At 35.0% G+C, this 23,261-nt stretch overlaps 1 protein-coding gene across 18 annotated transcripts in view; it reads right to left on the reverse strand.

Moving 5' to 3' along the window:
* The window catches only part of ATRX (ATRX chromatin remodeler), a 276,097-nt gene that overhangs the window by 166,577 nt on the left and 86,259 nt on the right, over positions 1 to 23,261 (reverse strand). For 5 of the 18 annotated variants that reach the window (XM_070291855.1, XM_070291853.1, XM_070291863.1 and 2 more), the window contains 6 exons: positions 11,354 to 11,409; positions 10,429 to 10,481; positions 9,421 to 9,545; positions 6,141 to 6,254; positions 1,996 to 2,105; positions 178 to 245 (listed from right to left, as the gene is read on the reverse strand). In XM_070291855.1, the coding sequence (XP_070147956.1) occupies positions 178 to 245; positions 1,996 to 2,105; positions 6,141 to 6,254; positions 9,421 to 9,545; positions 10,429 to 10,481; positions 11,354 to 11,409 (526 nt within the window). The remainder of the gene's footprint in view (positions 1 to 177; positions 246 to 1,995; positions 2,106 to 6,140; positions 6,255 to 9,420; positions 9,546 to 10,428; positions 10,482 to 11,353; positions 11,410 to 23,261) is intronic. The other 13 variants (XM_070291866.1, XM_070291862.1, XM_070291858.1 and 10 more) reach the window with 3 other exon arrangements.

A 23,261-nucleotide genomic window follows, 5' to 3' on the forward strand; every position in this document is an offset into this window, starting at 1 on the left:
ACTTATTCTTTGTTAGAAAATTAAGATATAAATCAAGGGCTATGTGGAAAAGAACAACCTTCCATTGAAGATATCAATGATGATACCACAAAAAAAAAGATTTAATAACAGACTATATAAGAATTTTCCCTCAAGTAGACAACACTGAATTTTAGTTCATCTTGATTTATTACCTACCTACACTGTTCATCCATTCCATCTGAGTCACGGCTAATATCATCACTCATGTAATATTTAAAGCAATTCTATTAAAAAAAGAGAGAGAAAGGGGAAATTTATTCAAAACTTTTAATATTCATAAAGGAGAAAACCTTCATTTTTAAGTCATTAAAAAAGTAATGGGAATGCATCTATGTGTGTATGTGTATGTGTGTTTTAGAGAATCAAAACAAAAACACTGTACCACCCCAACTAGTACTTTAGAGACACAGGAATAGCTTAAGAAATTAAAACAGACTTCTATATCATCAAGTACCACTGTTCCTTATATAAAAATTGATAGAAGATTTTTAAGGCAAATTTCTGATCTCATATGGCTAGCTACCAAAGATCTACATAAAAATATATTAGGTTTGTTGTTACTTAATACTAATTTAATAGTCATCATATATAAACAGCTACTGTGTGTAGAGCTTAGCAATAGTATCCTTTTCTGCTCTATGCTATCTTTAAATCTCCAATACCTACTGTGTAAGATAGGCACTATTACTGCCCAATTTGAGAGACAAGGCTTTGGTTCATTAATATGTAAATAAATCTCCAAAAGTCATACAATTACAAAGGCAAAACTGATATTCAAATCCAAATCTGACTGACTTTAAATTCCTTCTCACTGGAATAGAAGAAAAGGGAAGGTTCCATGACCACTGATAACAACTACTGATTACTGACCTGGGCTCAACAGACTGGCCTTTGAAAAAAAAAACAATCACATATACAAGAAGAAAGGAATGCACATTACAAATCCAATAGATGCAAAATTCAGCTGTCACAATTTAAAACTAGAAGCCTGACTGAACTGAATTCAAGAAAAGGAAGGACACAAATTACTGCCTCTTAGGCAGTAAATTTAGCTTAAGTTGGTCTGCTGCTGCTGCTAAGTCACTTCAGCCGTGTCTGACTCTGTGCGACCCTACAGACGGCAGTCCACCAGGCTCCCCCATCTCTGGGATTCTCCAGGCAAGAACACTGGAGTGGGCTGCTATTTCCTTCTCCAATGCATGAAAGTGAAAAGGGAAAGTGAAGTCGCTCAGTTGGTCTACATCTATCAAAAATTCATGCAAGATCTACAAATGGAACTCTAATTAAGTAAAGTCTGGTCTGCCCCTACAATTCAAGTAGATATTTTACTGGGAAACAAACTACTACAGGATTAATTTAGCAGTAACATGAGTTAGGGAAATGATATGCTTGATAAAGTAGATATTTAAAATTAATTCTAAGGTATTACTTATAAAAAAGTTTACATAGACTGTTAAAATTATCTTCAATACATATAAAATATTTTTTTTTAAATCTACAATCTCCAAATTAAATCAAAACACTACTCTACATGGAGAATTTAGATTTGAGTAATTAGAGTATGTAAAGAGAAAAGGTTATAAAACATATGTGTGCATACACATATACTCTGCAATTCTCCAACACACCACATTGTCCCTCACCTATGAGTCTTTGAATATCATGTTGCCTCTGGCCTAAAATATACTGAACCAATCCCACTTTACCAAGCTAATTCCTATTTATATTTCAGACATCAGCTGTATCATCTCCATTATATATCAACTTCAAATTACAATGGCTTCTCATGTGTTCCCAAAGTACACAGTATCCCCCCTATCGTAGCACTTATTGGCCCTTTCATGGCTGTCTTCCCCACTACCAGTATATGCCCTCCAATGGCAGAAACCATTTCCATTTTCATCACTGCATCAAAAGTCTGACACATGTTAAGCATTCAGATATCTGTGGAATTATCAACAGATCATTACATACCTTACAAATAAGTACTTGCAGTGAAGGATGTCTATAAATGGAATCTTTTTGAAAATGATTGACCTGTTGTCCACAAGCTGTACAGCTCACAATCCCATGAAGCCCATCTTCTAGAAGAAAAGAGTGACCATTATTCACACATAGACACACATATAAAAAGACATATATTTTAGTTAGCATTTTCCAACATTCAAATTGAAAATTAAATACTTCATAATCCTTGGGAAAATGACATTTTGGATACAAATAAAAAGGTTAATAATTTTATGGACTTACTAAAAACATGACAGCCTTGACAAATTGCAGAGCTACCTTGTTCCCTTTTACAGATGCAGACCCTATTTCTCACAACAACTTGATATAACATGAAGAGATTCCATAAAAGAAGTTCTAAAAATAGGTATCAAGAGCTCTTTTCATTTTGCTACTGCTTCACAAATAAATTCAGCATCAGTTCTTAAAGAATGGAGAAGCAAGTGAAATACATAGAATAGATTCTTTTGGAACCCTATACTTTAGTTAGGTATGCCATAAAATTTTTATTCTCAAAATGGAATTTTCTATACAGATCCTTTCAAAAATATGTAAAAACCTGACAACTTTATGTTACCAATTTCCTTCCTCAGAGTCCCTTCAATGCTATCCACAATCCCCATTAACCTGCCTTTTTTCTATATTTACTCCATTGTCAAGTCCATATCAGCACTATCCACTATTTCCAAATATGGACAAATAAGATTTGCAGTTATATCTATCTTGGCAGGAAAACCTCAGAATGGCTGGGTTTTGACAGAGCCCCATGCCACGGTTTCTGTAGAAAAACAGATTGAAGATAACCTACACAAGAATAAAAGGAACTTTTGCCTCACCCTCATCTCTAGTTCTATACAGTGCTTCACAATCTGAACTGAAAATTTGAATCAGACAAAGAATCTTTTAAAAAGAGGGACAGCCATTCCCATCCCTAACCCACTGAAAGTTTTACAGGTGACTCTGATGTGCAAACAACTCTTACCCAAATAAGATGGCAGAATATGACTCAAAAGAGGCCAGTGAAAATGCCTGCATTCACTGAAGGAAAAAAAAAAGGTGGGGGGGGGGGGACTAAGACTTAAATAAAAAAAAGGAAAAAAAATTGTCTCTATCACTAACAAAAAGACAAAACAACACATGTATTTCTCACCTTTTAAATTTCTATTTTGTGTTATTATTAGTTTTAAGGTCCAAAGCACCAGGGACCCAAGTATCAGCACAAATATTTTTACTTGCAGAAGTTAAAAAAGGTTAACTGAAGTATAAGGGCACCATCACACTCTATAAAGCTGCTTATATTTTATTTTAAATCATACCATCCTGGATTAGCATTTGATTGTGAGTATTCATATATTCTGTACTTTAAACACAAATAAATTTACAGTGTGTTTTCATATCAAATAATGATTACATTCATGTAAGCTAACAAAGTAATGAAAAGCTAGAGTCTGAATGTTCATCCAATGTTAGATAATATTAAGCATATTCTTTATGCTTTTGCATATATATAACTCAAGAATTTTAAAAAGCTAGGTGATCCAATGGAGAATTTTCCCCAAATGTGCATAAAGAATCATAAAAGATATTCACTGAAGTACTAACTAGCAATTGGGAAAAATTTGAAAACAAAAAATTAGAAATAATTTCACATTTAGGAAATGGATAGTGATTTAATTATATAACTGAATTCTATAGAACAGTGAAACGTAAAAAACTGATTATACATTTACTGATATGAATACATTTCAAAATCAAAATTGAATAAAAAATGTTGCAAAAGGATATCTACAGATACTACTTTGTATATTTTTAAATGAAAAACAAATACTTTTTGAGCAAAATTAGGTAAAAAAAATATAAAAACATGCATGCAAACAGCACATATGCACACAAACTTCAAATAATCACAACCTGAAGTGAAAAAGAAGAGGAAATAGGAATAAACCAATACTTTATTTAAATGAGATCTGAAGCAAATATTGTAAACTGTTTAAGTGGTACTTTACTAGACATACTTGTTTCTATGGATGTATGTTTTATTTTTTTAGCTATGAAATATCATAATGGTTATAATACAGCATATAAATGGAAAAGAGGCACTTTCATTTCTGACCTCAATACATTTTATCAATCTTAAGGAGAGAATTATTCTGTCATATAGAAAAATTAAATGTAAAATATGTTTTCTAACAAGTGAACTAGGGAAAGGATGTCAAAATCGGCTATGGTATTAAAAAAAAAACAATGGCTCCTTAAATGGTCAATATCTTTGCATTTAATTTTGTTTCAAATCATTATAAGACTATTTTATGTATAAAGTTTACCTTCTTGACAGTTTCCTAAATTAGACTTCAATTTTAGAACTAACTTCCTAGGAAGTTTGAATATTAACTAACAGTTCAGTACCTTGTATCACTAGTTCATTCACACATGTGTATATAGGTAAAAATAGTTAAAATCCTGTGTGATTTCCAACAGCTTAAAGATGTAGCAAATTATTAAGACAAAAATTAACAAGAAAGATTTAGCTATCATATGGCTATAAACACACATATTCCCTTAAGCACAATATAAACATCCTTACACAGAACACTCAATAAAATGTTCCACAGACGTATCAGCTCAGACCAAATACCAGCAGCATAGTAAATTAGCACTGAAATCACCCTCCCCAATAATTGTAGCTCTTTTTTATTCTCCTTTTAGCCATTATCCATATCTGAGGCACTGACTACTCCAGAGTCCCTCCCCAAAAGACACCACTAGATATTAATTTTGACACAGCACAGTATACTTAGTTATCTGTCTTCCTAGAGGATCCATAATCAGAAATAAGAAGAAAGAAAACTCTTACTGCTGGTCCTTATCATCATCTTCTACTTGATGATTCTCGTATTTTAAAGACTACTACTTAGCTTTGGTGAGCTCTGTTGCTGCTATGGCAGTTTCCCAACTATGAATTAGTCTCAAAAAATCTTCCTTATGCTTGAAAGAGGTAGAACACCCCCTGGTGGACAAAAGACTAAACTACATTTTCTTGATCTCTAAACATAATGAATTCAATCTGAAAATTTACATATATATTTATACACACATCTAATACGATATACTACTGTACAGATATATTTTACTGGTACCACCAAGATATCATATAGCACTGGAATAAAATCTACACAAAATTTCAGCAAAATAAGAACTACTCTATAATTTCACAATTAAAATGATAAATATTAAACAGACAGGCTTCCGTTACACTCCTATTTAGAAATTTTGTGTCATTTCTATCTTTTAGAGACTCATTCTTTCTATCATAACGGATTCTAGCTCTGTTAATATGCCCCAAAAATACATACAGGCACTACTTTAAACTCACACACAAACAAGTAGGACACAAACTTCACTGCAGTGAATTTTTAAATGAATCTTCCTCATGCTCACTTTCTACAGATGACTAGCCAATGGTTGTGTGTATAAGTGAGGGTGGACAGACAAAGGAAGAGGTGACTGAGACAGATGAAGGGAAGGTCCCTAGCTCTAGTTCCCTTCTCCTTTCTATGCATATCTACACTGATATCCTTAAGCCAACAGATGTCTGACTTTAATGCACATAACAACAAACTGGACCAGGGTCTTGACATCATCCCCAGAAATTCTAAATTGTCATGAGTGGAGTCAAGGGAATTGCATTTTTAATATAAGCACTCAAGGTGACACTAAAGCAGATGTCCATCACTCTATGAAACAATGTTTTAGATATGTCTAAAGTTATCTGAAGGCCACGTGGAAGACTTTGTCCAAATCTAAAATTCTTTCATGTGAGAGGGAACACATGGTATTCTGGCATGTAAGCATTTCAGAACTAACATGTGTAAGAAGGAAATACTAAGCTTCTTGAGATAACTTAATAGCCACTGAAGGCAAAGGTATTTTAATCAATGGTGTTTAACCTTTTCTGCTTCAGAGCTCAGAAAGAAACAGAAGTTATTTTTAAGTAGTGCTTTTAAAAAACAATGGGCAGAAAAGTGGAGGTATTTTTAGTAAGCACATCAGATTTTCCAATATGGTCATAAACAGCAATTTAAACTCATGTTTTCATTTTCACTTGTATTTACCTCCGCGTTTTTTGAGATTTTCAGTTTTCATTTTACTTCTGCTTCTAAATTCAGGCCCTTTAAAATCATCTTTGTCTTCATTCAGCACTGGCTCTGGTTGTACAATCACTGTACCTAGAATGATTTCATTTAAAAAACCATTACACATATTAAATGTGCAAGTGAAGTACAAGACTCCAGATAAAGCCAACATTGCTGGAACATAGTTTTGTTTCTTTCAAGCTTTCAATATTTATATAAGGACCTCTCAAGAATAAATAAAACAGGGAAATAGTAAAAGGGCCAGGTGTCAACAATCAAATTACTTGTTGGAACATAGTTCATAAAAAATGGTGGTGAGGGGGGAAGTATTATGAACTGATTTGTAACAGAAATGTGTGAATAAAGTTAAAAATCTTTAGCCCAGTTCTCAATTTTTATACTGTCTATCACAAAAGCTTTTCTGACTATGAACATCTACGCTAAGTTCCACAGTTTAAAAAATAAAAGGATCAGAAAAGAAAGCTTTAAAGACATCTTATTCTTCTCATAAGCTAAACCATAAAGGCAGCAAAATATTCTTAAATGTTGTTTTATATTCTGCTATTACTGCTGTACTATTCTGTACCATTTCCTAAATAGTTAAGTCAAAGATTCAGTACCCTGAAAGTCCTTACAGAGTTTTAAACAAATATTGCCTTAGGTACTTAAGCTCAAGTGCTATAACAATAAATTGCAGAATGAAATCAATTGTTGGTCCCTATAAAATCTTTTAGAAAGAATGTACTCTCTTAGCCATAAAACATGTGAACTGAGGAGAGAGGTTGCTAATTTTTCATTTTAATCTCTCAAGAGAAAATAAAGTAGAGGCATGGTAAAAAGGGTCTAGGTCTCACTTTACCTATATTGCTGGGCTTAGTAATTAGGCATTGTTGTTGTTTAGTCACTAACTCGTGTCTGACTCTTGCGAACCCAAGGACTGTAGCCCACCAGGCCCCTCTGTCCATGGGATTTCCCAGGAAAGAATACTGGAGTGAGTTGCCATCTTCTTTTCCAGGCGATCTTCCCGATCCAGGGATTGAACCTACTTCTCCTGTGTTGGCAGGCAGATCCTTTATCACTGAGCCACCAGAAAAGCCCAACTGGGCATTACTGACAAAAATTAATAAAGTATAACTGTCCCTCAGTATCCATGGGGGATTTGTTCCAGGACCCCTTGGATACGAAATTCCGTGGATGCTCAAGTCCTTTATATAAAATAGCCTATAACCTATGTACATTTTTCTGTATACTTTAAATCATCTCTAGATTACTTACAATACCCAACACAATGTAAACCCTATATAAACGGCTGCCAAATGACAATCTCAAGTTTTGCTTTTTGGAACTCTCCACAATTTTTTCCCCAGATATTTCTGATCTGAGGTTGGTTGAATCTGCAGAGGCAGAACCCACGGATATGGAGGGTGAACTGTAAAACCTGGTAGTTGTCAGGGGCTGCTTCCCTGAAACATAGGTCTATGTTAGTCAGCAGTGAGGTTTAACCGAGGTTAAATGAATTTCTGAGTCTCTGAAAAAACACGGGGAAATAGGGCACAAAGGATTGAGTATTTTTACAAGCTGGTAAATATAAGTAATACCACACACACAAAAAAAACCTTTATTCACAACAACCGTTTCACATATATACTCTCAGAGAAGCCCTGGCATTTGAAAAAAGCTAAAGATTTACAGATAATCCTCCCCCCCCCCCCCGCAACACACACACACACACACACACACACACACAGGGGGAAAAAAAAGATTTCTTTATGAAGATTCTTCTATAAATTAAAGCAAAGCAGCAGAGTGGAAAGAGCACTCACTAGCTTTGGATTCAGGCAGACCTGAGTTCAAATCTTAGCTTTTCAATTTAAAGCTGAAAAAGTTCCTTGAGCTCTGCATTTGTTCCTTCATACCTTACAGCATTGCTTTGAGAATTAAATGAGTTAATTTTTAAAGAGTCCAGTACTTATACATATTCAGTATTATAACAATAATGATAATCAACCAACTTTGACCTTATGAAACAGGTCTATTTTGGTTTGGTGGAAGAGAATTACCCTTAGTTCAGGTTAGTAACATCCCATACTAACTTTCTTCCATAATGTCACTAAAAGAAAGATTGGAACACCTAGTTCTTAGCTCACCCAGTGGCCATCATAAGCACTTCAAGTAACAACCACTGAGAATATAATAATCCAAAGTGAATCACTACCTACGAAACTCAGACTGCCATGTTAGCTGTTTCTGCCTTAGGCCACCAAAACCATTACACAAAATGATTTTCAAAGCCAAGTAAATGGTAGGCCCATTAATTTTTCTTCTTTCTTCCTCCTCTCATTCATTTATTTTCCTCATTCATTTCTTATCTATTGTAACTCCTAATTTTTCCTAGTCAAGAAATGTATTATCCTCCTACTCATCATTTTTTAAACTTCCATAATCAAAATATGTGTCACATAAACATAAGTAGAGACAGAGAATAAAGTAGTAAACATTGCTGCAAATGATCAGTGATAACAAATCTGAAAAATCTAAGAGCCTTGAACATATTATTCAATAAAGAAACAAATCAAAACTTTTGATTCTGAAACACCATGAAATTACCAAGATCCATGTCATTCTCTCATCATGTAATCACACTGCTCTTAGGCCTGAGCTATGAAAAGTCCAAGATTTTCATTTGGCTTCTCCCCTATCAACCCTGCCCTGGCCCCAATCTAATCAATGAAACTTTTAAGATTAGAAACATAACAGTTGAGAGGAAATGTGACAAGGCATTTTAAAAAAGGATAATTACAAGAAATATATCCAAATCAAATTTAACACATAACTTCACTTTGAATCTTAGGGAATTTAAGAATGCAGTAAGAATAAATTAAACTTTAAATGTTTTTAAGACGTTTTCAGAGTATTCATTATGTTTTTCATAAAGCAAGCATATTAAAATTCACTGAACCAAAACTTAACATACTAAACATTTAAACCAACTTCCACATTCCAGTATAATTTGGAAACTAGAAGCCAATGGAAAGAGACACTAAGTTTTCTTTTCAAACCTGACTATATATTCTAAATATTTAACCTCAGGAACACACATTATCGTTACCATACTAATACATTTCCAAACCACTGCTACTAAAATGTCAGGTTTGGTCCTTGACACACAGCTTACAATAATAAATTTCTAATTTTACAGTAATGACATTTAAAGATATTTTTCAACTTTAACTTCATATAAAAAATTAATACACTTTACCTTTTGGCAAGCTTTGCATAGTAATATCATTTTCTGAATTTTCATTAGAAGCATCTTCATTTACAGTTTCATCCAAAGGTTTTTCATCATCAGATTCTACATACTTTGTTACAATTGAAGGTTTCCTATGAAAAAATTAAGTCCATAGAATTACAGACATTTCTGACAATTGAAAAACACCCAAATAACATAAATAACATGTTTAGATTAAGCAGTGGCTCTTAACCAGGGATACATATCAGAATCACCTAGGGAAGCATACATCTCTATACCACATTACAATTTAGAAGGTCTTCAGCAGGACCAGGGCATGCGCATTCTAAAAAAAGTAAAGAGTATTTAGAGGGGAACTCCTATTTAAGAACCACTACTTTAGGGAATAAGTAAATAACAAACAAACTGTGATTATTAAAAGACATTTATTTCCATTAGTTTTTAAAAACAGTCCAATAGAATAAACAGCAAACTTCTAATAAAAACTATATTTCATAGTATATTACATATTACATTATGCTTAGAAGTAATTTCAGTCTTTATGTACAATTCACTTTGACAATTTAACACAGATAAGTATTTTAACCACTCTTTGATCTTCTTATAACTTCCTTATAACTATTATGGCTACCATTTCCCATCCTAGACAATTTCGTATAACCCTAAAAAACTCATATTGCCTCATGAGACATTTAACATTTCATTTTTCCTTTTCTCTTTTTTTTTTAAAGCACATATATTATCTGAAAGGAATTACCTATATACTGCCAGGGCCACTAGTACATAATAAATCCTCTCCTGGGAAAATTTTAGTTAAAATTAAAAGTCAAGTGATAGATACAAGAGGATTCATTATATTACACAGCCCTTTTTAAAATATATACGCTTGTATAAATTAGTTTACTTAGAACAACAGTGCTTGAAGTTTAGGAAAAAAAACAGATTATTCTAATAAAAAGGAAATAAAACAACCTGAAAAAGAAAGTAACTTTTTTCCCTCCAGTATCAACCAACCTCTTTGATCGTGAGGATCCTGACGATTTGGATTTTTCTGCAGAGCTAGCTCCCTAAATGCAAGAAATAAGTACAAAAGTGAGTAAAACTCTGAGAAACATCCCTACAAGTATTTTCCTATACCAACATCTATAATATAATAGTAGAATGAGACATAATTTATATGCCTAAAACATTTTTCTAAAAGAAACATCAATAACTAATTCTCATTTACTCTCAAGGTTTCCTTGATTCAAGACTATCTCTTTTTGTTAAATAATTACTGTTCAATTTTCAGGAATAGAAAATGATACACTGCTGTATACCACGATCTTGGCCTATGCTGACAAACACAAAATGAAGATGTACAGGTAACCAGATCTCAATAGACAGTTTTAAGAATCTAAAAATGTGTCATTTTCTCTATCCTAATATATGGCACAGAGTACCTTCTACAATTTTCTCGGAGATACTAAATTTACCTCCATTTTGCCAATATAATCAGTATATTTTATTGGATTCAATTTTTCACACTTGATAGAAAGAATCCTAAAACACAGTGTAGGCTGGCATTATCAGGTGAAGGACCTCAGGATGGGATCTGATAATAATGCTGAAGAGATTCTGAATATCCATCTCAGAACCATAAGGTTATGCCCATAACAACCACCTTGAGCACCACTGTTACAATATAATAACATTCAAATACATGTTAGCTAGGTTCAGTAGTCTGACTTTAGGTGAAGCAAACCACAGCACTAACAAAAACAGTAAACACCATCAAAAAGTGAACAATTACTGAAAATAAAGTTATCATAATAATACTTGGTTATAACAGTAAACTCAAACGCATGCATATATTAAATAAAAGCAAACTGATGACACCTACTCTAGTTGGTTAGTAGTATGCAATAAATATCTTTTAAATGCTCCAAGTTATTCTTACCTCTTCCCTGCTGTTTTCCATCATATCAGAGTTATTGCCAGACCCACTGACTTTATCTTAAAAGACAAGAAATGAAAACATTATTTATCTCTTTGGTGCATTATCAAACAGAACACCAATACCTACAATTCTGTGAATCCATTTTTCAATCTATGCTGTGTGGCAGTATTGGTAACACTTTACTCACATAAAAATATAAGAGTTTTCTATCAACTATACTCCAGTAAAAATATTTTTAATATATTGCTTTGGTTAAAAAATGTTTTCTGCCTATAATCACCCTTTTGACACACACCAATTCCTTTATAAAAGGCATTTCTGAAAGGAGCAGTACGTAATCAAAACATTTCCTATTGTAACCTTTTAAAGATTTTCTCTTAAAAGAAAACTTAAATTCCATCTTCTACTAAAAATAAAAACATACTATTAACTAATTGCACTGAGTTGGCCAAAAAGTTCATTCAGGTTTCCCCATAACATCTTCCAGAAAAACCCAAATGAACTTTTTGGCAAACCCAATATATTTCCCTTTATCAGTAAAGACTTTAGTAGATTAAACCTAAAGAAAGCAGAGGAAAGGAAATAATAAAGATTAGAACAGAAATTAGTGAACCAGGGAACAGAAAAACAATAGAGGAAAATCAACGAAATCAAAATAAGTTCTTTAAAAAGATGAGAAAAACTGGAAAAAAAAAAAACTTAGGCTACATGGACCAAGAAAAAAGGACACAGATGAGAAGTTAAAAGGAGATGTTGCTGTTTACCTTAAAGAAATTAAAAGATTATAAAGGAATATCATGAACAATTATATGCCAAAAACTTAGATAACCTAAATGAAATGGACAAATTTTTAAACACACATAAATTACTGAAGTTGACACAAGAATCAATAAACGTGAACAGATCTGTAACTGAAAAGACTGAATTAGTAATAAAAAATCTACCCACAAAGATAAGCAAATGTCCAGATGGTTTAACCACAAAATTACACCAAACATTCAAAAAAGAAAAAAAGAATTAACTCCATTTTTTTCATAAAGTCTTCTAATAAAAATGGAGGAACTACATCTCAACTCATTCAATGAGACCAGTATCATATCAAATCAGAAAAGATACCATAAAAAGAGAAACCTACAGACCAATACCACTTATGAATACAAATGTGAAAGTCCTTAATAAAATACTAGCAAACTTCAAAAGAATAAGACATGTCTTTTTGCTACAAACTGAGAAAAAAATACTGGCAAAAGATATATCTAATGAAGAATTATTATCTAAAATAACTTTTAAAAACTAAAAACTCAAGAATAATAAAATAAATAACATGATTAAAAACAGGCAAAAGATGTGAAGACATTTTACCAAAGAACATATATAAATGACAAATGAGCATATGAAAAGATGCTCCACATCATCATATCTCATTAGGGGATCAGAAATTAAAACAGGAAAATAACACCCTACACCTATTAAAATGGACGAAATACAGAACACTGACTATACTAAATGCTGGTACAGATGTGGAATAACGGGAACTATTCACAGTTGGTAGGAATGGGAAATGATCCACCCACTTTTGGCAATATCTTACAAAATTAACCAAACGCTTACCACCTGATCCAACAATCACATTCCTTGAAATTTAACATAATAAGCTGAAAACAAAGTCCATTCAAAAAACTGCACACTGATGATGTTTATAAGTATTTTTTATTTATATCAACACCTTCATAAGTAGCTTTTTCCATAATTGCCAAAATGTGAAAACACTAAGATATTCTTCAAAAGGTAAATTGGATAAACTACCTGTGGTACATCCAGACAATGGAATATTCAGCTTTAACAAGGAATGAGCTAGCAAGCCATGAAAAGACATGGAGGAACTTTAAATTTATGTTACTATGTGAAAAACTAAGATCATGGCATCTAGTCCCACCACTTCATGGAAAATAAATGGGCAAACAGTGGAAACAGTGGCTGACTTTATTTTTCTGGGCTCCAAAATTACTGCAGATGGTGACTGCAGCCATGAAATTAAAAGACGCTTACTCCTTGGAAGGAAAGTTATGACCAACCTACACAGCATATTCAAAAGCAGAGACATTACTTTGCCAACAAAGGTCCGTCTAGTCAAGGTTATGGTTTTTCCAGTGGTCATGTGTGGATGTGAGAGTTGGACTGTAAAGAAAGCTGAGTGCCAAAGAATTGATGCTTTATAACTGTGGTGTTGGAGAAGACTCTTGAAAGTCCCTTGGACTGCAAGGAGAGCCAACCAGTCCATTCTAAAGGACATCAGTCCTGGGTGTTCATTGGAAGGACTGATGTTGAAGCTGAAACTCCAATACTTTGGCCACCTGATGCGAAGAGCTGACTCATTTGAAAAGACCCTGATGCTGGGAAAGATTGAGGGCAGGAGGAGAAGGGGACGACAGAGGATGAGATGGCTGGATGGTATCACTGACTCGATGGACATGGGTTTGGGTGGACTCCGGGAGTTGGTGATGGACAGGGAGGCCTGGCGTGCTGCGGTTCATGGGTTCACAAAGAGTTGGACACGACTGAGTGACTGAACTGAACTGACTGATGTGAAAAAAGCCAATTTCAAAAAGTTAAATGCTGTATGAGTCCAACTACATAACATTCGGGAAAAGACAAAACTATGGAGAGAGTAATAAGATCAATGGTTGCCAAGGATTTGGGGGATGGGAAGAATGGAAAAATGGAACAGAGGATTTTTAGTGTCGATGAAGTTGAGATAGGAGGGAAGGTGGTAAGGAACAACCATTTAAAAGAATGACACTGCCATTGAGGATACAACAAAAACTGGTAAGAACCATCCAGGCCCAAGATGGTGGAAAACTTGACTTCCAGTAGACCTTGAGTCTCATTATACACTCATTGTAATATATTAGCATGCTACATAACACACCTACAGGCATCATAAGAGTTCTTAGGCTAACCATAAAAGGCCAAAAAGTGATGATGGCTCAATGCCTAGAAATCCCCACCCTGCACCAAAATAGTTGGAATAATATTGTTAGTCTATGAAATTACCAAGCCCATAAAAACAAACCACCCTCACACCCCAGAGCCTTTCAGCTTCTGTGATGGACCACACTCTAATGGAGTGTGTTATCTCCCAGGGCCGCTCTCACCTATGGAATGTGTATCTCTCTCAATAAACCTGCTTTCACTTAACTACAGTTCACTCTTGAATTCTTTCCTGTGCAAAGCCAAGGACCCTCACTTAGCAGCTCATCCCAGCTCACTTGGCAACTTACCTAAGACCTGGGATGTGACCATCCTCTCGTATTCCATTTTCCTGCAACATCTTTACAAAGTAGCAGAAGAAGGTGGTCTTCTCTCTCTCCTCACTTTTCCTTTGATTTTTAAAAACGTCATACACTAAGATCTAGGGCAAAGCCCTCTTGCCTGCCTGCTTGTACCCTTTACAAACATCCTATATTAACAAATCCAGTTCTTGTCTATCACTTTGCCTCTTGCTGAATTCCATCTGTGCTGAGACATAAAAAAATTGAGTTTCACTGAGTTCTGACACCAGGTGTGTGGTTTCAGGTTGGGAGGTCCGAGTTCTCTCCTAAGTCAGAGATTGTAGGTCCAAGTTCCAACTGGACCTACAGGCATCACTGGGTTTGAGTCCCATCTGAGGTGGGAATGGTTTCAAGTCCCAATCTGGGGTATACAGTTTCACAGCTAAACTAACCTGTATGATACTATAATGATAGATAGATATCATCATACATCTGTCAAAATCCCTACAACACCAAAAGTAAAATCTAATGCAAACTATGGGTTTGGATGATAATGACTGTCACTGTAGATTCATCAACTGTAACAAATGTTTATCTGTGGTACAGGAAGTTCACACTGGGGGAGGCTGTGCATGTGTGGGGGTGCATAATAGGAAATTTCTGTACATTCTACTCAATTTTTCTGTGCACCTAAAACCGCTCTAAAAAATAAAATTTATTTTTAAAAACTTAACAAACGGAACTTCCTCAACTACCTACAAAAAGTCCCATGGATGGAGGAGCCTGGTAGGCTGCAGTCCATGGGGTGGCTAGGAGTCGAACACGACTGAGTGACTTCCCTTTCACTTTTCACTTTCATGCATTGGAGAAGGAAACGGCAACCCACTCCAGCGTTCTTGTCTGGAGAATCCCAGGGACAGGGGAGCCTGGTGGGCTGCCGTCAATGGGGTCGCACAGAGTCGGACACGACTGAAGTGACTTAGCAGCAGCAGCAGTAGCAATATCATACTCAATGGTAAAAGACTGAATGCATTCCACCTAAGGGCAGAATGAGAGAAGGAAATCCTCTCTTGACACTTCCATTCAACACTGTAATGGAGATTCCAGCCAGAACAAGTAATCACGAGTTAAAGAAATAAAAGGCAAGAAGACTGAAAAGGAAGAGGTAGAACTATTTGTCTTTGGAGACAATATATCTTGCATATAGAAGTCCTAAGGAATCCACTAAAAAATAGTAGAACTAATAAAAGAGTTCAGAAAGGTTGAAGGATATGAGAAAAATAAAAGTCAATTACATTTCTATACATTGTGAAGAATGATCTGAAAATAAAATTAAGAAAACAATCCATTTATATAATGGCATCAAAAAGAATAAAATGCTTAGGAAAAAACTTAAAGAAGTTTAAAACTTATACTCTGAAAACTACAAAACATCATTGAAATAAATTAAAGATTTAAATCAATGGCAAAAACAATGCATGCTCATTAAATAGAAAGCAACATTAAGACAGCAATACTCCCCAAATGAATCTACAATTTTAAAAAAGACAATCCATGTCAGAATCCCACTGGATTTTTTGCAGAAACTGATAAGCTAATTCTAAAATTCATGTACAATTAAAATGAACCCAGGATAGTCAAAACAAAATAGGAAAACTCACACTTAGAGATTTTAAAACTTAGTGTAAAACAACTATAGTCAGTATAGTGTGGTACTGGCAAAAGGACAGACATAAGAATCAGCTGAAAAGATCTGAAAGTTCAGAAATAAACCCCTATATCTATGGTCAAATGATTTTCAACAGGATGCTACAACCATTTAATAGAGAGAAAATAGTCTTTTCAACAAATGGCACTGGAACAATTATGTATTCACATTCAAAAACTTAAGTTAGAGACCTGTCTTACACCACATACAAAAATTAACTCAAGTTATCAAAGAGCTAAACATAAGAGCTAAAACTAAAAAAACTCTTAGAAAACAACACTGAGGTAAATCTTTCTGACCCCAGATTTAGAAGTAGATTCTTATACATGACACCATAAGTATAAGCAACAAAAACAAAAATAGATTCAGTGGACATTTAAAAACTAAAAGCATTTGTGCTTCAAAGGAAATCATCAAGAAAATTAAAGAAACACATACATCTACACAACTGAATGCTATCCACTCTTAAAAGGGAAGACAATTTTGATCTATGCTATAACACTGCCTATAACTTTGAAGGCAATATGCCAAGTAAAATAAGACAGACATAAAAGGACAAATACTGTAGATTCCACATATGTGAGGTTCCAAAAGTAGTCATATTCATAAAGACAGAATGTACAATAGTGGCCAACAGGCACTAGGGGTAAAGGGGATTTGGAAGTTAGTGACTTTAAAGGGTACAGAGTTTCAGTTGGAGAAGATGAAAAAGTTCTGGAGATGGATGGTAGTGATTCACACACACACAGCAATGTGAATATACTTAATGCCAAAGAATTGTATATTAAAAATTAGTTGAAAGAGTAACCTTTACATTATATATATTTTTATTTTATCTTAATAGAAGTCTAGAAGATATAAAGAATCCTTATCAGTCAATGATAAAAAAGACAAAATACCCAATTAAAACTGAGCAAAGGATCTAAGTAGATAATTCTCCAAGGAATATATACAAACTACCAATAAGTATATGAAGAGATACTAACGTCCTTAGCGATCAAGCAAAATGAAAACTAAAATCACAATAAGACTCAACCTCACATGTACTAGGCTGACTAAAATTAAAATCAAAAGTCAGATAACAACCACTGTTGGCATGGATGCAGAGAAATCAGAATCCTCATACACTGTTGGGTAGAACATGCAAAGGTGTAGCCACTTTGGGAAACAGTTTGATATTTCCTCAAAGGATTTAACAGAGTTACTATATAACTCAGCAATTCTACCCCTATATATATAACCAAGAGAAATGAAAACATATGGCCACACACAAACTTGTTCACAAATGTTCATATTAGCATTATTCATAATAGCCAAAGGCAGAAACAAGATTGGCCATCAACAAAACAACCAATGTGATATATCTATATAAAACAATGTTATTTGGTCATAAAAAGAAATGAAATACTAATATACACTACAACATAAATATACCTTGAACACTTTATACTAAATGAAAGAAGCCAGTCACAAAGTACCACATGTAATAGAATGACATTTATAAGAAAGCCTGAAACAGGGAAAACCATAAGAAAGTAGATTACTGGTTGCTTAAGGCTGCTCATAGACGGTGATAACTAAAGAATACGGGGTTTCTTTTTCAGGTAATAATATTATAAAATTTTCTGTCATGATGGCTGCATGTATCTGTGAACATATTAGAAACTACTGAACTATACACTGTAAACTCATGATTTTTATCTCAATAATGGTGTTAAAATTTTTATTAGTCACTGGGGAAATGAAAATTAGAACCACACTGAGTTATAACTAGGTCTCTATCAGAAAGTCTAATTTGTTTTTTAATTTTTTTAAACAATGGTAAAATCAAATGCTGGAGAGAATACAAAAAAATGGATCATTCTTAAATTGCTGTGAGACTGGAAAACCGTTTGGAAAACCGTTTAGGAGTGTTTTTTTAAAAAAATACAACCATTATAATGACCCACCAAATACTCCTGAGCATTAATCCCAGAGAAATGAAATTTTCACTGACACAAAAACCTGTACACAAATGTTTATTGGCACCCTCATTTGTAATAGCCCAAATCTGGGATTATCCAAGATGTCCTTTAACAAGTAAATGGTTAAACCAACTGTAGTATATCCATACCATAGAACACTACCTTGCAATAAAAAGGAGAGAACTATTGACACATGCAATGACCTGGGTGAATCCCAAGGAAATCATGCTAAGTGAAAAAACACAATCCCAAAATGTCTAATCCCAAACTATACGATTCCATTTATGCTGGCGCTGCTAAGTCGCTTCAGTTGTGTTCGACAGTATGTGACCCCATAGACAGCAGCCTACCAGACTCCCCCGTCCCTGGTTTTCTCCAGGCAAGAACACTGGAGTGGGTTGCCATTTCCTTCTCCAATGCAAGAAAGTGAAAAGTTAAAGTGAAGTCGCTCAGTCGTGTTCGATTCCTAGACACTCCAAGGAATGCAGCCTACCAGGCTCCTCTGTCCATGGGATTTTCCAGGCAAGAGTACTGGAGTGGGGTGCCATCGCCTTCTCTGGATTCCATTTATAGAACATGTTAGAAATGAAAAAAAATTTAGAAATCGAGGATAAATTAGTGATTTCCAGGTATTAGGCACAGGTAGGAATACAGGTAGAGAGCTGAACATGATAACAAAAGGGCAAGATGAGAAATCTGCATGTTGACTGTGGTGATGCAAACATGAACCAACTCATGTTTGTAATAAACTGTGTAGAAGTTAACACAAATACAAAGTACAATAAAACTGAGGAAAACTGAGTCATATTGGTAGATATCAGTGACATGGCTAATTGATAATATACTTCTGTAAAACACTGATATTGTGAGAAACTGGGCAAAGTACAAAAGAGCTGTGCATATATTAGAACTGCGTGTGAATCTACATCTATCTCAGTAAAAATATCACCTTAGGAAAGAAAACTTAGAAAGTAAGGTGGGGGGGTACTTTCTCAACTTGATAGAATATTTACAAAAGTCTTATACAGGAACCATCATACTTAATGGTGAAATAGTTCAATGCTTTCCCACTGATATCAGAAATACCAAGAGGATGTCTATTATCATTCTTCAACATAATAACAGAAAATATAGAAAGTCCTACCCAGGATAATGAGACAAGAATAGGAATTAAAAGCCATACGATGGAAAGTAAGAAATAAACATGACCCTATTTGCAGACAACCGGATTAGGTAGAAAATTTCAATAAATCTGAAAGATGAAAAAGAAGCTACCTAGAGCACGTTCACAAAATACAAGGTCAACATAAAAAACGTAACTGAGTTATTGCAATGAACAATTAGAACTTGAGAATTAAAACCCAGGGAATTTAAAATAGCACCCCCAAAATGAAGTAATTTGATAAAAATGTAACAAATTTGTATATGGCTAACAACAAAAGTCACTACAACAAAAACTATAAAACACTAGGCCAACTGAGAGTTTCTATCAGCACTTTTTTCTCTACTGTTAAGCATTCCTAAGGTCCACACTGTATGATTATACAGTGGAAGTGAGGAATAGATTTAAGGGAATAGATCTGATAGACAGAGTGCCTGATGAACTATGGACAGAGGTTCATGACATTGTATAGGAGACAGGGATCAAGACCATCCTCTTGAAAAAGAAATGCAAAAAAGCAAAATGGCTGTCTGGGGAGGCCTTACAAATAGCTGTGAAAAGAAGCGAAGCAAAAAGCAAAGGAAAAAAGGAAAGATATAAGCATCTGAATACAGAGTTCCAAAGAATAGCAAGGAGAGATAAGAAAGCCTTCCTCAGCAATCAATGCAAAGAAATAGAGGAAAACAATACAATGGGGAAGACTAGAGATCTCTTCAAGAAAATGAGAGATACCAAGGGAATATTTCATGCAAAGATGGGCTCAATAAAGGACAGAAATGGTATGGACCTAACAGAAGCAGAAGATATTAAGAAGAGATGGCAAGAATACACGGAAGAACTGTACAAAAAGGATCTTCACGACCAAGATAATCACGGTGTGATCACTCACTGAGAGCCAGACATCCTGGAATGTGAAGTTAAGTGGGCCTTAGAAAGCATCACTATGAACAAAGCTAGTGGAGGCTGATAGAATTCCAGTTAAGCTACTTCAAATCCTGAAAGATGATGCTATGAAAATGCTGCACTCAAAATGTCAACAAATTTGGAAAACTCAGCAGTGGCCACAGGACTGGAAAAGGTCAGTTTTCATTTCAATCCCTAAGAAAGGCAATGCCAAAGAATGCTCAAACTACTGCACATTTGCACTCATCTCACACGCTAGTAAAGTAATGCTCCAAATTCTCCAAGCCGGGCTTCAGCAATACGTGAACCATGAACCTCCTGATGTTCAAGCCGGTTTAGAAAAGGTAGAGGAACCAGAGATCAAATTGCCAACATCCGCTGGATCATGGAAAAAGCAAGAGAGTTCCAGAAAAACATCTATTTCTGCTTTATTGACTATGCCAAAGCCTTTGACTGTGTGGATCACAATAAACTGTGGAAAATTCTGAAAGAGATGGGAATACCAGACCACCTGACTTCCCTCTTGAGAAACCTATATGCAGGTCAGGAAGCAACAGTTAGAACTGGACATAGAACAACAGACTGGTTCCAAATAGGAAAAGGAGTACATCAAGGCTGTATATTGTCACCCTGCTTATTTAATTTATATGCAGAGTACATCATGAGAAACGCTGGACTGGAAGAAACACAAGCTGGAATCAAGATTGCCAGGAGAAATATCAGTAACCTCAGATATGCAGATGACACCACCCTTATGGCAGAAAGTGAAGAGGAACTAAAGAGCCTCTTGATGAAAGTGAAAGAGGAGAGCGAAAAGTTGACTTAAAGCTCAACATTCAGAAAACAAAGATCATGGCATCCGGTCCCATCACTTCATGGGAAATAGATGGGGAAACAGTGGAAACACTGTAAGACTTTATTTTGGGGGGCTCCAAAATCACTACAGATGGTGACTGCAGCCATGAAATTAAAAGACACTTACTCCTTGGAAGAAAGGTTATGACCAACCTAGATAGCATACTCAAAAGCAGAGACATTACTTTGCCAACAAAGGTTCATCTAGTCAAAGCCATGGTTTTTCCAGTAGTCATGTATGGATGTGAGAGTTGGACTGTGAAGAAAGCTGAGCACCAAAGAATTGATGCTTTTGAACTGCGGTGTTGGAGAAGACTCTTCAGAGTCCCTTGGACTGCAAGGAGATCCAATCAGTCCATTCTAAAAGAGATCAGTCCTGGGTGTTCTTTGGAAGGAATGATGCTAAAGCTGAAACTCCAGTACTTTGGCCACCTCATGTGAAGAGTTGACTCATCGGAAAAAACTCTGATGCTGGGAGGGATTGGGGGCAGGAGGAGAAGGGGACGACAGAGGATGAGATGGCTGGATAGCATCATCGACTCAATGGACGTGAGTTTGAGTGAACTCCGAGGATTGGTGATGGACAGGGAGGCCTGGCGTGCTGCAATTCACAGGGTAGCAAAGAGTCAGACACGACTAAGCGACTGAACTGAAGCATTCCTAACCTTCAGGTATTTGATTGATAACTATACAAATTAATTGTGGAAAGGATCTGAAGAGCATGTGTTCTATTCGCTTTTTATTTTTCAATTTTTTCTATTCTCCGATTGGATGATTTCTGTTAGAATATCATTAACTTCACTGACACTACTACAGCTATCTCTATTCTCCTGTTAAGTACAATCATTTGTTATTCAGAAATTACATTTTTCAATTCTAGAATTTCAAGTTGGTCCTTTTTCTCATTTTCTATGTTTGTACTGAGATTTTCCATCTGTCCACTCTTCACAAATATATTTGCTTTATTCAGTTCAGTTCAGTCGCTCAGTCGTGTCCAACTCTTTGCGACCCCATGAATTGCAGCACGTCAGGCCTATTTGCTTTATTATACTAAAGCAAATCAGTGCCTTTGTTAATAAGGTTGCAATAGCTGCTTTAATATTCTTGTTTGCTAATTTCAAAATTTAAGACATTTGGATTGTCTCTATTGATTGCCTTTCCTTTTCAGCATGGGTCACAGTTTCCTCTTTATATCTAATCCAGTATTTCACACTGGATACTGGACATATTTTAAAATATAGAGAAAACACTGCATGCCATTCTAGTTGATGATTCTGTTAATAGCAGATAGTTAATTCAGCTGAAATCAAACCCCAAAATATTAATATATACCCTCTGGTGTAGGCAGCTGAAAACTTTATTCTGTTCTTTTAGCCCTAACTGGCCTGCACTTGTAATACAAGCAGATATGGTAAGAATTTTTGCAGGTCCTGGAGCTCCCAAGCTGTAGCTCTCTTCTAAGTGGGATGTCCTTATCCATTTTACAAAACCTACTGGGATCTCTTAAATTCCGTTATGCCTCATCAAGAATGCAGATTTCTATCCAAATCTTTCATTTTGACATAAAATTGACAATGTATTCTTTTTAGGTGAACAACATAGTGATTCAATATTTTATATGTTGCAAAATGTTCACGACTACAAGGCTAGTTACCATCTGTCACCATATAAAATTATTGTAATATTGTTGGGTATAATTCTTCTTTAATGTTTGAAAGAATTCACCTATGAAGCAATCTGGTGTTTGATTTTTATGTGTTAGAAGCTTTTTCACTACCGATTGAATTTTATTAGTAATCAGTCAGATTTTGCATTTCTCCATGATTCATTCTTAAAAGATTGTATGTTTCTAGGAATTTATCCATTTCTTTGATGTTCTCCACTGTTAGCATGGTGGGTGCTCAGTGGCTAAGTCATGTCTGACTGTTTGTGATCCCATGGACAATACCCCTCCAGGCTCCTCTGCCCATGGAATTTTCCAGGCAAGAATACTGGAGTGGGTTGCCATTTCCTTTTCTAGGGGATCTTCCCAACCCAGGGATTG

Source organism: Ovis canadensis, chromosome X (assembly GCF_042477335.2).
Source record: "Ovis canadensis isolate MfBH-ARS-UI-01 breed Bighorn chromosome X, ARS-UI_OviCan_v2, whole genome shotgun sequence".
Classification (NCBI taxonomy): Eukaryota; Metazoa; Chordata; class Mammalia; order Artiodactyla; family Bovidae; genus Ovis; species Ovis canadensis.